Source organism: Suricata suricatta, chromosome 1, assembly GCF_006229205.1.
Source record: "Suricata suricatta isolate VVHF042 chromosome 1, meerkat_22Aug2017_6uvM2_HiC, whole genome shotgun sequence".
NCBI classification, from domain to species: Eukaryota; Metazoa; Chordata; class Mammalia; order Carnivora; family Herpestidae; genus Suricata; species Suricata suricatta.
The window spans coordinates 31,876,401-31,891,696 of record NC_043700.1 but is presented as its reverse complement, the minus strand read 5'-3'; the positions used below and the strand labels follow the sequence as shown (position 1 = coordinate 31,891,696).

Genomic DNA, 15,296 nt, shown 5'->3' with positions numbered 1-15,296 from the left:
AATCAGAAGAAAAACAACTAGTTCTTACCGCAACTCGCCTGAGATCTTCCCACTTAAGTGCAGATCCAGAAACAAAAGTTGTATAGGCCATGTAACATTTAAATAGTGTTTCTAATTCCAAGGAAGGAGGAACCCTGGGCAAAGAATATAGTACCAAAGATGTAAAATGATGACTGACTTTGGTTGAGAGATCATTGTATTTATTTAGTGGCTTTAACAGAACTCCTAATCTCCTGTAAGAAAACATCCATCCTCTATGACTAATCCATGTGATTAGGGGATACTGACACCTAGCCTTATTTTTGAGTGCTGAAGAGTAAGAACAAACAAGTCATCTAACAGCAGGAGAAGAGTTTCTGAGAAAAAGGCACAAATCAGTAACATGGCCTTCCCAGAACTTAAGGAGATACAAAATAGTAACTGAATAGGGTTGTGATAGTGGGTATGAAGTGGCAGAGACACAATTAGTATTTATTTAGGAGACAAAACTGATGAATGTATACATAGGGTTTAAGGGAGAGGGGCAGCAAAAACAATGCCTCACTTTCTGTTTTAAGGAACTGCACTGATAAGGTCCAACTGGCAAAGACAGAAAATAATGTGTTCTTTCCTTCTTTTAGTGTATGTCTTTTTTTTTTTTTTTTTTTAATTTGCCTTGTTAGCTGGAGAGAAAGAGAGACACAAGATCTTAGTTTGTTTTTGAAAATGTTAAGTCTGGGGGGCGGGGTGAAGCTCTGGTATGGAGATACTCAGTAAGCAATTTAGTTGTGTGAATGTGGAGCCACAGAGAATGTTTGGTGGAGGATATAAATCCTCAAAAATTATAGATAATTGAAAAAATTCTATAGGAATTTTTAGGAGTGCTTCCAACATTTTGCACCATTTAAAAAATTTCACATTTCTGTTTTAGGGATGTCTGGGTGGCTCAGTTGGTTGAGCATCCAACTTCGGTTCAGGTCATGATCTCCTGGTTGGTGGGTTCGAGTCCCACATTGGTCTCTGTGCTGACAGCTCAAAGCCTGGAGCCTGCTTCAGACTCTGTGTCTCCCTCTCTCTTTCTACCCCTCCCCCACTAGTGCTCTGTCTGTCTCTCTCTCTCAAAAATAAACATTAAAATAAATTAAAATTATTTTTCATTCTCTTGACAAATACCTATAATAACCTACAGTAGTCCATGAAAATACAATAGTAAATACATCTAATGATTTCCTCTTTGTATCAACTGGATTATAATTATTAGCCTCTTATCACTAATTTTGTCCTTTTTTGGACTATTTTTTAAAGTAAGGATTCAAGTAACATACAAATTACTGAAAAGACAGGCAGGCAATAATACCGAAATAGAACTGCTGGCTGTCCATCAATAAGTACCATGAAGAAGCTCAGCATGCTGATTGGTTATCTCCTACAGGAGAGCCCAAAGTTATAGTGGAGTGGACATGCCATAACGTAGAAAGTACAAAGTGTTTAACTATAAAATGTATGAAGGTGAAAGTGGTCCTATATACACTCCTGTACAAGATCAAAATGTCATTTCAAATTTGCTTGACTTATTTGATGATGTGTGGATAACTGATAAGCCATTTGGACAAAATAAAGAAGTTAGTTCCCTACACATTACACAAAACCAATTCCAGAGAGCTTAAATATAAAATATTTCTGTGTGAAAACACAAACATATTTGCTTAATTCTAGAACAGAGAGTCCAAAGAGTGTCAGAAAAGCCAGATGCCACAATGAAAGAGTTGACGGGTTATATATGTTAATCAAATGCTTCTGCATGCGCACACACACAGGCAAAGAGAGAAAAATATTTACAACAAATGGCACAAAAAGGCTAATATCAAAATACATTAAGACTGCTGAGAAGTCCATAAAACAACAGATGACCATCCTTAAGAAAAGTTATGAGAAATGAAGGCAAATTTCTTCATTCATCAAAAAAAGGAAAATCAAATGGTCAAAACATACAAAAATTGTTCAATCTCACTAGGAACCAAAATTGTAGAATAAAACAATAAGAAACCATTTTCCCTATTTAAAAATCTTTTCATATTAAGTATGCATTTTCCAGCATTTCACAAAATAGTTGACTTGGACTCTACTTATGGAAATGTAAGTTTTCTAGAACAAAAACATCACTAAAAACAATCCTTTCTGCATCTATTTGAACTCACATTTCCAATTCTGAGTATTAACAGAACAGTAATTAGAAAGGGAACCAGACTTGTGCACAAAATCGTGGTCGTATAAGATTTCCATATAGAAAATCTCTTTAACAATGTTAGTACGTATACAGATAAACATCGGTCAAGATACATTCCTAAATATTCTCCTAGGTTAACTCTGGTCAGGAGATTGCCTTTGCTTCTCTTTTTGCTTATTATTATTTCCTAATTTTCCTATGAATTTTATTATCCATATTATTTCTTAATATTCCTATGAATATTTTTTCCATTAGAAAATGCACACATATTTCAAGGATTAATTTAGAGCCCATAAATCATACAGATACACTTACTCTCCCAGAAAAACAATCTCGATGTTGATTTCCCCTGACTTATGCCGGAGAAAATTCCGCAGGAAAGCCGTCACACTGTCAACTGTAATGTTTCCACAGACCACGATGAACCTAGGGGGCAAGAATATGAGGGGTGGATCATCTGAGGAACAGAAATATCTTCCTGTCCAAATGTAGAGATGGACAATTGGCTTAAACTTAGCTTTAATCAATCTGATATTTGAATTACCCAGATTTTTAAAATAGTAACACTAAAGATTGCATCTCAAATAGAGAAATACCAGATTTCGATATTCCCTAGTTCATTCCATGTTGGGTATGAATCCAAACATTTGAATTACACATAGGTTTTCAGGAATACAATAATAACCATTGTAATTGCTAAATTTTTCACAGTTTCTATAACTTATAATAGACTTGTACATTTTTTTCACTTGATTCCTGATTACACATAGGTTTTCAGGAATACAAAGGAACAACAAACAGAGGCTCAGAATGGTTCACTGATTTTTCTCATAGTCCATACTACGGCACAGGCAGCGGCACATTCTAGGTCATTTTGGTTTATCTTCCACATTGAAAATTATCTAGTAGCTACAAAAAAATGAGTCCAATGGACAGACATCAAGAACAGGTGTAAAAATCTCTTAACTTTTATGGTGAAAAACAGCTATCAACTTCCTTAGGTTTAATCATTTAAATAAGCTATTTTCCCCTCCATTACTCATTTAAGGAAACTAAAAGCATACATTTAGCCTAACCTAACCTTAAAATTTCTGGACCTTTTGGGCTAATTTGGCGTGTGTTCTGCATCCCTTTCTTGTAATGAATTGCGTCAGACTTTGGCTTATGTATTTCATTTCACTGTTTTCAATATTTATTTTTCATTCATATTATTATTATTATTATTATTATTTTATTTATTTATTTATTTATTTATTTATTTATTTATTTTTTTACTTTCCTCTTCAGACTCCTAAATCAATCTTGGTTTTCATCCAATTGTGCTACGCGACCACGTCAAGGGAGTTTATCTCCACTGGACCTCTTTCCTCTACAGCTGATAAAGACTAAAAAAGAGTCGCTGCAAATTTAAGATCTCCAATCCATTCTCTCCTTCCTAGATGTGCAAACTATAGTGGATATAGAAATAACATATCACAGAGAAATACGGTAAAAACAACTGCATTCCATTTTCCTCCTGGAACAGGGGGCTGTGACACGGAGAGAACAGGTGATCTCTGGAGTATCATAGAAGATGTGGAAATGACTCTTGACTCCACCAAACCTCTGCCTGTGAATGAGCGCCCCCTGTGGTTGTAGGGGAATTTTGGCTAAGACCACAGAGTTGAAGTAATTATTTTAAATTTGAACTGTGGCTTTAATTTGATCCATTGTGTGAAATTAGCCTTAGGTTAACCACATGATTAAAATCAGTAGGACAGCCAGTAATAGATATTAAGAGCACATTAAGATGCAGAAATATTGCCACAGTTAATATTTGACAGAGAATAACAATATTATCCATCATTTTAGTTGATTTACTGCTCTTACCAGCATCTACATAGTTGTTTTTATCAAATATCAAATATCTTCTTATGGCATTTATTTTAGGACAACCCTCTTCAGCAAAGTAAAGTCCTTGCCAATATATTCAGTTAGGCCAAGCAACAGGCATTTAGAAAGAGATATGTGACTAGTAGAATTTCTCAAACTGTAGAAATTATACTTGAAAGCTACTTACTTCTTCCCTTTGACCACCTCATAGGAATTGGTGTATTTCCTCTTGTTAGCAAAAATTTCCACCATTTCAGGGATATAGTTTGCAAATAGGACCTAAAATTATCAGCAAATAAAATGTTAGATTTCATTATTTTTTTAAATTTTTGGTTGTTTGTTTTTGAGAGAGAGAGAGAGAGAGAGAGAGACAGAGTATGAGCAGGGGAGGAGCATAGAGGGAGAGGGAGTCACAGAATCTGAAGCAGGCTCCAGACTCTGAGCTGTAAGCATAGAGCCCAATGTAGGGCTCAAACCCACAAACTGTGAGATCATGACCTGAGCCAAAGTTGGAAGCTTAACAGACTGAGCTACCCGGGTGCCCCTCGATCTCATTATTTTCAAGGACATTCCAAAATTCTGAGATTACAAAAGAGAAAGAAGGCGCATAAAACTGTCTCTTATCTGTGAGCTGTATTTCAAAAGGCAGGTCATTTTTCTTCCTTCAGCCTTTGGATTTGGTTTAAATCAAATAAAATGCTTTGCAGCATTCAAAATTATGAAAGCAAAGACAAATGGTAAGGCGACCTCCCTGCCCCTTTTGTCCTCTAGTCACATCTAACCACCCCTCTGATTCCTTTGATGTGATACTACATGAGGCTTAGAAAAAAATAAAGCAGGAGTCACAGAGAGGGGTTTAGGGGAAATAACTGAAATGAGGGGATGTCACAATATGGACAGGGAACATCAGAAAGGCAGGGGGGAGAACTCTGTTACTGGTTTTTAAAGAATTGAAGTTAAAGTCACTAAATGAGGAAAAGGTTTCCTTTGTCCCTGACACACTCTTGATCCAAGCACAGATGTTCACATATCTGAAGTGAAATGCTAGTTCAGACAGAGTGACTCATTTGGGCTCATTCAAATCAAATCTCAAATGCCTTTCCTCTTTGGAAGAAAGACTTTAGTCTGATGGGCAAAAGATAAAGGAATATAGGCTTGCTCGATTTAATGTAGCAGCTAATGAATAAAGTCTGCTTTCCTTTGTCCGCCATTCTCGTCTTTGGCAATCAAGCAACTGAATCACGTGCTCCAGAGGATGGCAGTTTGGAAAACATGGGATCTAAATATCTTTCCATTTTCATCTGACACTTGCTCTGAATAATGCCACACTCACTCTCAAACCTATATTGCTTTATTTACTACCATTAACTACATCTTTTGGCTTTACATAGCTATATCCAAAAATAACGAAAACATTCTTCACCAAACTTCCCAAGGTGAAAAACATGATGAAGGTCCGTCCTAGGGATGTCTTGGCTACCACATCTCCAAAGCCAACAGTTGACGTTGTCGCCATGACCAGGTAAATAGATTCAAAATATGATATATTCTGAGAATTTCTACCTTTGAGCCAGGGATCACCAGAATTTTCCACCTGTTCAAAGAGAGGAGATTCAGGAAAGTTCTCTGAATGGAATCCAAGGAAATGCTTATAAAGAATAGGCAAAACATTGGATTAGTCTCACGTAATTCAATCCAAATGAAGGATTAAGTATTCCTAGCTTGAGTTAATGGGTTTGCAAAGTATGGGTAGAGACTGTGAAGTCTTGTTTTTCCTTCATTGTGATTACTGCTGAACTCTGCCGGAGCATGTAGCTTGGGCCCACATCTGGAGAGCTCCCCAGGGGGATTGGCTTCCCATATCGCTGTCCTTTCATTTGGTCAAATCATTGCATTCTAAAGTCATGAGACTCAGAGAAGCCAGGTTTTCAGATTGAGCAATCATTATTCTTAGTTACCACTCACTCAGGATTATTATTAAAAACGGAGAATTTACATGGGCACTTCATTTCAATGAGCTCAAGTCCATGAAGGCTAGTGTCTAAGGAAAACACAAACAAACAAATTTTCCACATTATTTCCCACCACCACCCTCTGCCAAAAAAAAAAAAAAAAAGAAAAAAGGAAAAATATTGTCAGTGATTAAAAAATCTCTGAAGAATATTTCCTGATTTCTTCCTAAGTCTTCACATTTGAAGAAAATTAAACTTATTAGATTACTTTTTTATATCAAATAAAATGAGTAACTGAGGCAATGTCACTATGTATTTATAGTATATATAATCATTATATAACATTCTTTTTCCATTTTCTGACATTTGTCCCCAAATAGCTTATATACTTCCTGGCTTAAACTTTTTTGATATTTTTTTCCCAAATAGCTTACATGTTTCCTGGATTTTTCCATTTCTACTTACAGCAAAAATGATAAGATGTTAGAGACGTTAGAAAGTAGATTTTTTTTTTTTTGTTTCAGAGTTAAGAAGTGAAATAGAAATTTAAAATAACATAGTGTGCTCGGGTATTTGACCACTTTTTAAAAAGTGACCTTTTCTTAAGTGTGAGGAGTAGGTTAAGAGTATTGGACTCCTAATACCCTACTCCAAAATAAGAAAGGGATCATACATCTACGCTTAACTCCCACGGCTGGCAACTGGTGTTGTTGCAAAGTCTATTAATCTGCTTCCACGAACTTCTGGAGTCTTCACTGTTGTCCGAGACTAGTATATTATAAGGAAATCAGTTTAAACCACACAGATTAAGTCATATATATATTCCCTCAGGATTAAAAGTGTTACTTGAGACCGTTTTTACAGCATCACAGCACAGAGATCAGACCATATCCTGGCATAACCTGTTGTATAAACTAAAACTAAATTTATTGCAACCTGGAAATCACCCTCACAATAAATTAAATAACGCTTTTAAGGTTTAGCTAATTCTCTTTGGGGGTATTTGGCGTTCCAACCAGCCCTCCCTCCTTCCCGGCACTCTTTAAGAACTGGTGTCCACGCTGCTCTTCCTCCAGACCATGTGAGCAGAGATCTGTCCCAGATGGGAAATAAGATAAAGTTAAGATAAAGGATTATGGACCAATGTTAAGACACTGAATTATCATCTATTTTTAACTCATATTTCAAAACTGTTATTCATTATTTAACTTTAGGTCAGAAATGCTACAGCAGAGGACACAAGGAGGATCTCCCATCTCCTCTTTCCTTGCCATAATTTCTACAAGTTATGTTATCTTTACATGGTGTGTGTACACCCTAGTCTGCAACCATAATTCCTTTGGCTATGCCTTAGCGCTATTTTTAATTCATTCAATAATCACTGCCATTATTTTATATCATGTTTTCCTCACTCCTGATTTCCTAGTTTTGATTTATCTCCTATGTGGCTGGATTTTACCATCAAGATTTTTTTCTAAGTTTTATTTATTTTTGATTTTGAGAGAGAGCATGCCTATACAAGCAAGGGAGAGACAGAGAAAAAGGGAGCAGGAGAGAGAATCCCAAGCAGGGTCCACATTGCCAGCATAGAGCCTGAGGTAAGTCTTGATCACATAAACATCAAGATCACGACCTAAGCTGAAACGAAGAGTCGAACACTTGACCAACTGAGCCACCCAGGCACCCGTCAAGATATATTTTTAAAAGGGACTCATGGGTGCTATTTTCTCTTGCATATTTAAAATGACAGGATAGCTTATACTTCCACACAAACTTTGCAGACCCTATTCTGTCACCTGGTATTGATTGACATGAACAAGAAATCTGAGGCTAGTTTCATTTTTCCTCCTTATATAGACTTTGCTTGGTTCTGCCTGGATTCTCTTTTTATCCTTGAAGATCAATAAACTGTTTCATAATATGGTTGGAATAAATAATTTATATCATTTTCCTGGTATGATAGGGAAAGATAGGATTCAGACTGCAGAATGGGAGAGGCTGGGGCTTGATGGCCCCTGGGAGTGAGCAACCATGGATGTTTAAAAGAATGCTGGGAACATGTAACCATGAGAGAAACTCCCTCACAGGCACAAAGTTTTTTTAAGAATGTAACAAGCACCACCTATCCCTTCCCCAGGCTCCCCTCAGGAATAAACAAGTCTACATTTATAGTTATCAGGCCAATAAACGAAGAACCTAAAAAGAAATAAAGGGAAAAAAGAAAAAGGAATGGACCAAAACCCTTTAAAATAAAGTCCCTTGCCTATAATCAGGGGTATTCACTTTCGGATGCCCCCTATACTCAAAGAGAGCTTTTGTCTTATCCTTGCTTCTGCTATTCTGACTTTTTAATAAAACTTTTGCCTGCTGCTCATTTTATTCTGTGTTCTCCTCTTCATTCTTTGAGGTAGCAAGAGGTTTTCTGCGTATTGAGCTGAAGAATCCCGCAGCACGGGGGCATGGTATATCCTTTAGCCCACAGATTCAAGACTTTATTTTGGCGCCTGTTTCTGGTGTCATCTGACGTGTCCTTTGCTCTAGGAACACTAATTTTAGAGTATGTTCAGCTGACATTGCTGAAATGCCGTTGTTCTTTTCCGTGTCACGTTGCTGCAGTCCTGTCCACGAGTTCCTCTGCATGTTTGTGTCACATGTGATGACATTTTGGTTTCCTCTAATGTCATTTTCAGCTCTGTAATACTTGTTCCTCTGATATCATTCTTCTTTGTCTGATATCATTAGGCCTGTTTTCCAATTCCTGCTACTATTTAATAATCTTTTACTTCAAACCTTATATATTTTGTTTGAATTGGTACTTTTAGTTTTTAAAGTCCTTTATTTGCATTTTTTTCTCAAATATGGATTTTTTTCCTTAACTTCTCCTCTGCTTCCTTGGACACAATATCTTGTAATTATTGCTCTTATATGTGTTACATTGAATAACTGTTGTTATGTCGAGTCTCTCTTTTCTCCACCACCCCCCTTGTTATTTTTGGCAGAATTTAAGCATAGGCCCCTTCTTGATTATTTCTGGCTAATACTCACCTTTTGATGGTATCAGCTTTTAGATGAAGGCCAGTAATCATACGCGAAGACGGTGAGTTGGGACAATTATAGCTTTTGTTTTGGTTTGTCATTTCAAATATCCTCCCAAGCAAATTTGCCATTTTCTTTGCTCTGGAATACAGCTCCTCTAGGCTTTCAAAATTCCAGATGTTAGGGTGACTCCCCTTAAGTCACAAGCCATCTGGTCGCTTCCCTTCTTTCTCTGCATGCATCCTCGCCAGAGGTCTCCTCACCTGGGTGACTAGCAAGGGTGCATGTTCATATGCTTAGAAGGGTTAAGAATCAAAGAAACTTTGATTCAAGTGGGCCTGGCTGAGACCATGTCTGACTCAAGTGCACGAGCTATTAACAGGGAGCATTGAGTATGCAACTAGGACTAGTAGTGGCCTTGAGAGACGGGATTGCCAAAACGTTGTATTGCCTCAAAGAATCCAGAAATCTGGGATTTTATGTGAGCGCTCCATAAAAGTTAGAAAGCAATAAAAACTTAGAACAGAAAATACAAACGTAATTAGGTCTACGGGCCACAGTCAGCCTAAGAGCCCTTCACTGGGAATTGCTATTGAAGACAAAAACATTTTCCTTGAGCACTCCCTTGCCGATGATTCCACGATGGCCGACAGGTCTCCAGAAAGACTCCGATGACTGCTGCTCCCATGGCGGCCCGTGTGCCCACGTGCAGTCCTCTAGATCCAGGGATCCACTCGTACTGCTGCGACCTTCTGTCAGGGAAATTTCTCTCCTGCTTGAGGACGGAGGAGGGATGTAGCTGGTTTCAGATTTCTTGAAGGTTCATATCATGGTTTGCATTTGGTGTTTGGCATTTTTCTTGATCAGCTGAAGATGCTAATTTAAAAACTCTTTTTTTTGTTGTTGCTTTTTTATTTTACTGTTAATGCTTTAATTAATTTTGAGAGGCGGACTCAAGTGAAAAAGACTTCTGCTGTGCTTTTTTTTTTTTGTTTCCTTTTCTCTAAGACCTCTGCTTTCAACATCCTACTTCAATTTCTGCACTTTTAATGACTGTTCATCAACTGTCCTCAAGCAATGAAGTCCAAGCGTTTGTTCCTTATTGTTGAAATCCATTTATTATAACTCAGATTATGTGGGATAAGAACGAGCCTTGGGGTGCCTGGGTGGCTCAGTTGGCTAAGTGTCTGACTTCAGCTCAGGTCAGGATCTCACTGTTTGTGGGTTCGAGCCCCACATCGGGCTCTGTGCTGATACCTCAGAGCCTGGAGCCTGCTTCGGATTCTGTGTCTCCCTCTCTCTCTCTGCTCCTCCCCCACTCATGCTCTCTCACAAATAAATAAACTTTAAAAATAAAAAAAAAAGAACGAGTCTTTCCTATAGGCAATGGAGGCAGCTATATATGCAAATGGATTTCAGGAGAACTAAGAAAGCTCCAGAGCTCCCCTTTGCAACTTAGCAATTCCTCTCCCACAACTCTCCAGCTTCCTAAGTGTGAAAATCTCTCACTGCTTTCATTTCTTTGATTTTTTATTTATTTTTTTTAATGCTGAGACCCCTATGAAGGTACAACAATAAGGTTCACCTACTGCTTATACTTTTAAAGTGTAAGGAAGTGTAGATCCTTTCTTACGAGCAAGTTTTGAAAGCTGAAAGGAGGAACATATAATACCTTGAGTACAGGAAACATGTAATTGTGGAAAATATGAGTGTGCAGAAGACCACGGAAGGGGAGGTAAAACGATAAACTGCCACACTGGTTACAGTGAGAGAGACAGGAGTCCAGAAGGTTTGCCTGTGGTTTTTAAAGAAAAGACGTTCATGCTGACGAGCAACATGTGAGAATTTGAGGAGATGCTTACCAGGTGGATGAACCCCGCAGCAGTGAACCAGGTACTGAGAACTATTGATAACAGTTTGGAAAACTTCACTGAATTGCTAGAGGAAGAAACACAAAAAGTTGTTGGGTTCGGACAGATTCCAGAACAAACAGTACCCTGTCCTCTAAAACTGGGCTGTCCTAAGTGCGATTCATGGGCCAGATGCAACGGTGCGCTTACCCGGGAGCATTATTAGAAATGCGGGATCCCAGCCCCCACCCCTGATCTACAGATCTGCATTGTGGTGGGAGCCCCTGCTTGATTCATATACACAGCTGAGATGCCCAGCTCTGGACATACCAGTCACACAGGCTTGTTCAAAGATTTTACACTTCGCTCTGATATCCACTAGCCTGTTATTATATTGCTTTTACAAATACGTATGTGTCATCATAAACTAAATTTAATAGATGGCTACATTTTCTAAAGTAACAGCACAAAGTGAGGGTCCTGGGAATCCAGAGAATGGGTTTGTGAGATACAATTTTGAGTAGATCACAGAAATGTCCCACTAAACTCACAGAAATACCCGGCTCTTTGAGTGAAGAAGACTGGACAAGCTCCTGTGTCCTAAGTAAAGTTCTAGAGTTTGGCTGAAATCTCTGTGGTTTTCAGGTAGGGTCACCTGTTACACAAGAACAGCCCTTTCTAACCCCGACCGCTCCACAACGCATGAATGCCTAGCAGCAAAATCACCTGACCTATAAAATTTGATGTTTGTAAGGAGAATGCAGAGGCATGAAGATTTTCAGTGGGCAGCATTAAGCCAAACTGCATAAAACGTTAGGAGTATTGCTACTCAAAGGTAGTTTGCAATTTTTTTTCTTTGAAGACGTTTAGGCAGCTGCATTTATATAAGCAGTTTTACTACTGCCACTGAGGGCTTCATGGTCAGAGAAACTGTCTTACATTCCTGGCTAGAAAACATGTGCTTCATGATAGCAAGTATGTAGAACAAAGCCTCTGAATTACTTTTATTTTAATTTTTGGGTTTTGGAGGGGCAGGCAGAATTAAAGTCTAAATGGACTTACACATGGTAGCTCTACAAAACAGACTCTTTCGAATGATTGCAAACTTCCTAGCCAGCATGTGCTATTATTACAGCGGGAGTAAGGGGATGAATAGTGGGAGCTAAGGGGCTTCCTGGGGGTTACACTGAAATTCCAATGGGAAAGGAGTTGAAGGTTCAGTTTACATTCTGAGTTGCCTAAGCCAAACCAGCAAGCAAGCGGGACCGAGGGCAGGGCTAGCGTTTACCTGGTCCTAAAACTTTGAGAATTGGCAAGAACTTACCTGGTCCTGATGATTTGGAGAATTTGCAGGATTTGAGGGAGCTCTAGCAGCCGCAAAGCTCTTAAGAACCTTAAACCTACAAAGCGATCAAAAGGACAAATTCGCCAAAGGAAGAGGGTCACTCTCAGGAGAGGTCGGGGTTATAACACAATCAGGACTGCTGGCCTCTCCCCCCGAGACGCTCACATACCATGTAAGGCCAAGGCTTTGAGGGCAGCAGCTCTAGTTCAGATCCGGCCCTGACACTTAACAGCTGTTGTAAGCTAAAGCAATTCCCTTCACCTCTCTAGTTCCTCCTCTACAAAATGGGAGTGAGAAGCACATACCCCGGAGGGCTGGAGGGCTGTTGAGCTAATCCTATAAAGCATGCGGGAGCAGACCTCCCACATCACAAGCAGCACTCACATTTCACCCTAGAACAGACAGCAAATTAGTCATAAACCACTGAAACTCCTGACTATAGAATCTCTATGGTCTCCTCAGTTTCTGCACAATGTTTTACTTTACGTAGTTTGATAATTACAACAGCAAGGAGTAGTTGATAGGCAATAAATAATAATATAAAATTCCATAAAAACTGATAAAAGCCACCTAAGGCCTGTGCATTGTCCATCCATCCACCTTAAAGACAAAGTAAGCAATTAGACAGATCTCTAACATGTCACAGCCTGTCTGGATATGATGATTTACTGCTTTGAGAAACCAAGGGAGGCTTTTCGTCTCTTGCAGTCCATGTGGGATTCCAGCATGCAGGTGCTGCCGGCAGGTGGGGTGTCTGGACCTTGCCCTAAACAGCCACCGTCACCTACTGTGCATCAGGTATGTTACCAGGTACTGAGGTTAAAAAAAAAAAAAAGGTTTCAAAAATATATTACAAAACTATATAATCATGGCAAAAAAATTTTTTAAGTGGCATTTAGGCCAGTTAAGAAATGGAAATAAAGGATACTTATGAGTGAATGTGGAAGATTCTTTTTTTTTTCTTAAGAGATGGCACCTGATTCCCACAATGCACTTACCTAGCCAGTTACTCTTCAAATAATAAGAAATAAAGGTTGGTGGAATGGTAAAGATGTCTACCATTGAATTCATCTCCAACCAAAACTTGATCTTGTCATCTGCTGCCACAAACTATGAAATAGAAACAAAAGATTCCACATTCTGTTACCCACAAGAATTTAAAAATGAACATACTGGTGGCTTTATTCACTCATCTCACCTGTCACCTGAAGCTTCGATCTCATTCTGTCACATATATATAGATACATATATATATACACACACATATGTATATTCAGATAGCTATATACTTGAATTATATACTAGTATAGATATGTAGATACATATATACTTATATAAAGACCATACCTTTAGGGGTTCCTGGGTGGCTCAGTTGGGTTAAGCATCTGACTCTTGGATTTCAGCTCAGGTCATGATCTCACTGTTCATGAGTTCAAGCCGTGCATTGGGCTCTGAGCTTACAGCATAAAGTCTGCTTGCAATTCTCTCTTTCCCTCTCTCTCTGCCCCTTCCCTTCTCACTCTCTCTCAAAATAAATAAATAAACTTTAATTTAAAAAAAAGACTTCCTTTAATGGGTGTTCAGTAAATGAACATGAACCCATTTTACTCACCGGATCTTAACACTTAACACTTCAAAATAAGCACTTTGAACTTATTGATGCTCTTAGAGCTTTCTGATATATAGAACTATATAGATAAGGCCTCTTATTTGTGAACAATGAAAATACATGATTTAGAATGGTCCTTAATGGAACAAGTACAACTATCTAGAAGTTTGGCTGGCCAAGACCTGTGTCTAAGAGTTTCCTTATTTAGATTAAGAAAGTAAGCAGTTACAGAGGGAAAAAGTACTATAAAAGATTTTGATGGTCAGTGTTGTCAGAGTTAAATTTTGAAGGAAGGTGATAAAAATATGTGTGTGTGTGTGTGTGTGTGTGTGTGTGTGTGTGTACCATCTCCTATAAACATGGGATGGGTATATCAACTGGAATCTAGATCTAGGATGGATCTTCAGTAAATGCCTGTGGAAAGAGAGAACTATTTAATAGATGAGTATAACAAAAATGAAACAAAGGTATTAAAGTATTTTGTACAGTTACATGGCACATGTCCCATCAATGGAATCAGTGGAGCCAATGACATTTCAGAGGCTGTTACTCAGATCTCCTAGCTTGTGATTATTAGTAAAGCTTTCTCAGTGGCATGTTGGGAAGCCAATAAAGAGGACAGTGTGACAGGGTATCAAAAGGAATCATTTTCATTTGCACTGGAATTTTTGGCCTAGATACAGTTTCAAGTGCAAGGGAGACAGTTTTCATGTCTCTTTATACATTGGACAGGTTAGGGCACACACCCTCTAGTTGCAGAGCCTGAAAACAGAGACAGATTGTACAACTAAGGCACATACAGACCTCTTTACATTGTACCTGTTGTGTTCATTTGTTTCTTCCCATTTTCCATAGATACTTACTCTCAACCCAAAATAGAAACTAAAGAATACATTGAAAGTCAAATCAATAGGGATGGTTTTGTCTTCGTATGAAGAACAGCTTCCAACAGGGCTGGAAAAGAAATAAGAACAATTTATACAGATGTGCATTTTAAATGTTCTGACTATATAAGAGCAAATAAAGAGTCGGCAATGTTCTATTTATTCACCATGAATGGTTAATCCAAGACAGTTAAGTTCACATTTTAAGGAAATTGCTTCTCTCTTGGGAGGAAAGGCATGCACAAGCAAAACCACTGGACTGCATGTGGAGCTGAAAATAACAGGACAATTACCTGTTCTTCCTTTCATACAGTTTATTGGTTCTATTTCTGTTTTATTGATGAGAATTCAGGTGTGCAGAGATTATGTGGCTCTGGTTGATTTGCAAAACCATCTACCCAGCCTAGACATTTTGACTTCTATACCCTTCTCATACAGAGATACACTAAGTCAAATGGACTGATAGGAACACAAATTTAAAGACAATTTCCTAAAATATCAGTAAGGAGCTCACAAAACAAAGACCACTAATTTCCCTAGGA

At 38.3% G+C, this 15,296-nt stretch overlaps 1 protein-coding gene across 1 annotated transcript in view; it reads right to left on the bottom strand.

The window, feature by feature from the left end:
• The window catches only part of KCNU1 (potassium calcium-activated channel subfamily U member 1), a 145,995-nt gene that overhangs the window by 109,716 nt on the left and 20,983 nt on the right, over positions 1 to 15,296 (bottom strand). The window contains exons 4-11 of the mRNA XM_029937589.1: positions 14,734 to 14,824; positions 13,260 to 13,371; positions 12,241 to 12,316; positions 10,929 to 11,004; positions 5,502 to 5,672; positions 4,266 to 4,357; positions 2,522 to 2,632; positions 29 to 134 (exon numbers count right to left, since the gene is read on the bottom strand). Coding sequence (XP_029793449.1) covers positions 29 to 134; positions 2,522 to 2,632; positions 4,266 to 4,357; positions 5,502 to 5,672; positions 10,929 to 11,004; positions 12,241 to 12,316; positions 13,260 to 13,371; positions 14,734 to 14,824 — 835 coding nt within the window. The remainder of the gene's footprint in view (positions 1 to 28; positions 135 to 2,521; positions 2,633 to 4,265; positions 4,358 to 5,501; positions 5,673 to 10,928; positions 11,005 to 12,240; positions 12,317 to 13,259; positions 13,372 to 14,733; positions 14,825 to 15,296) is intronic.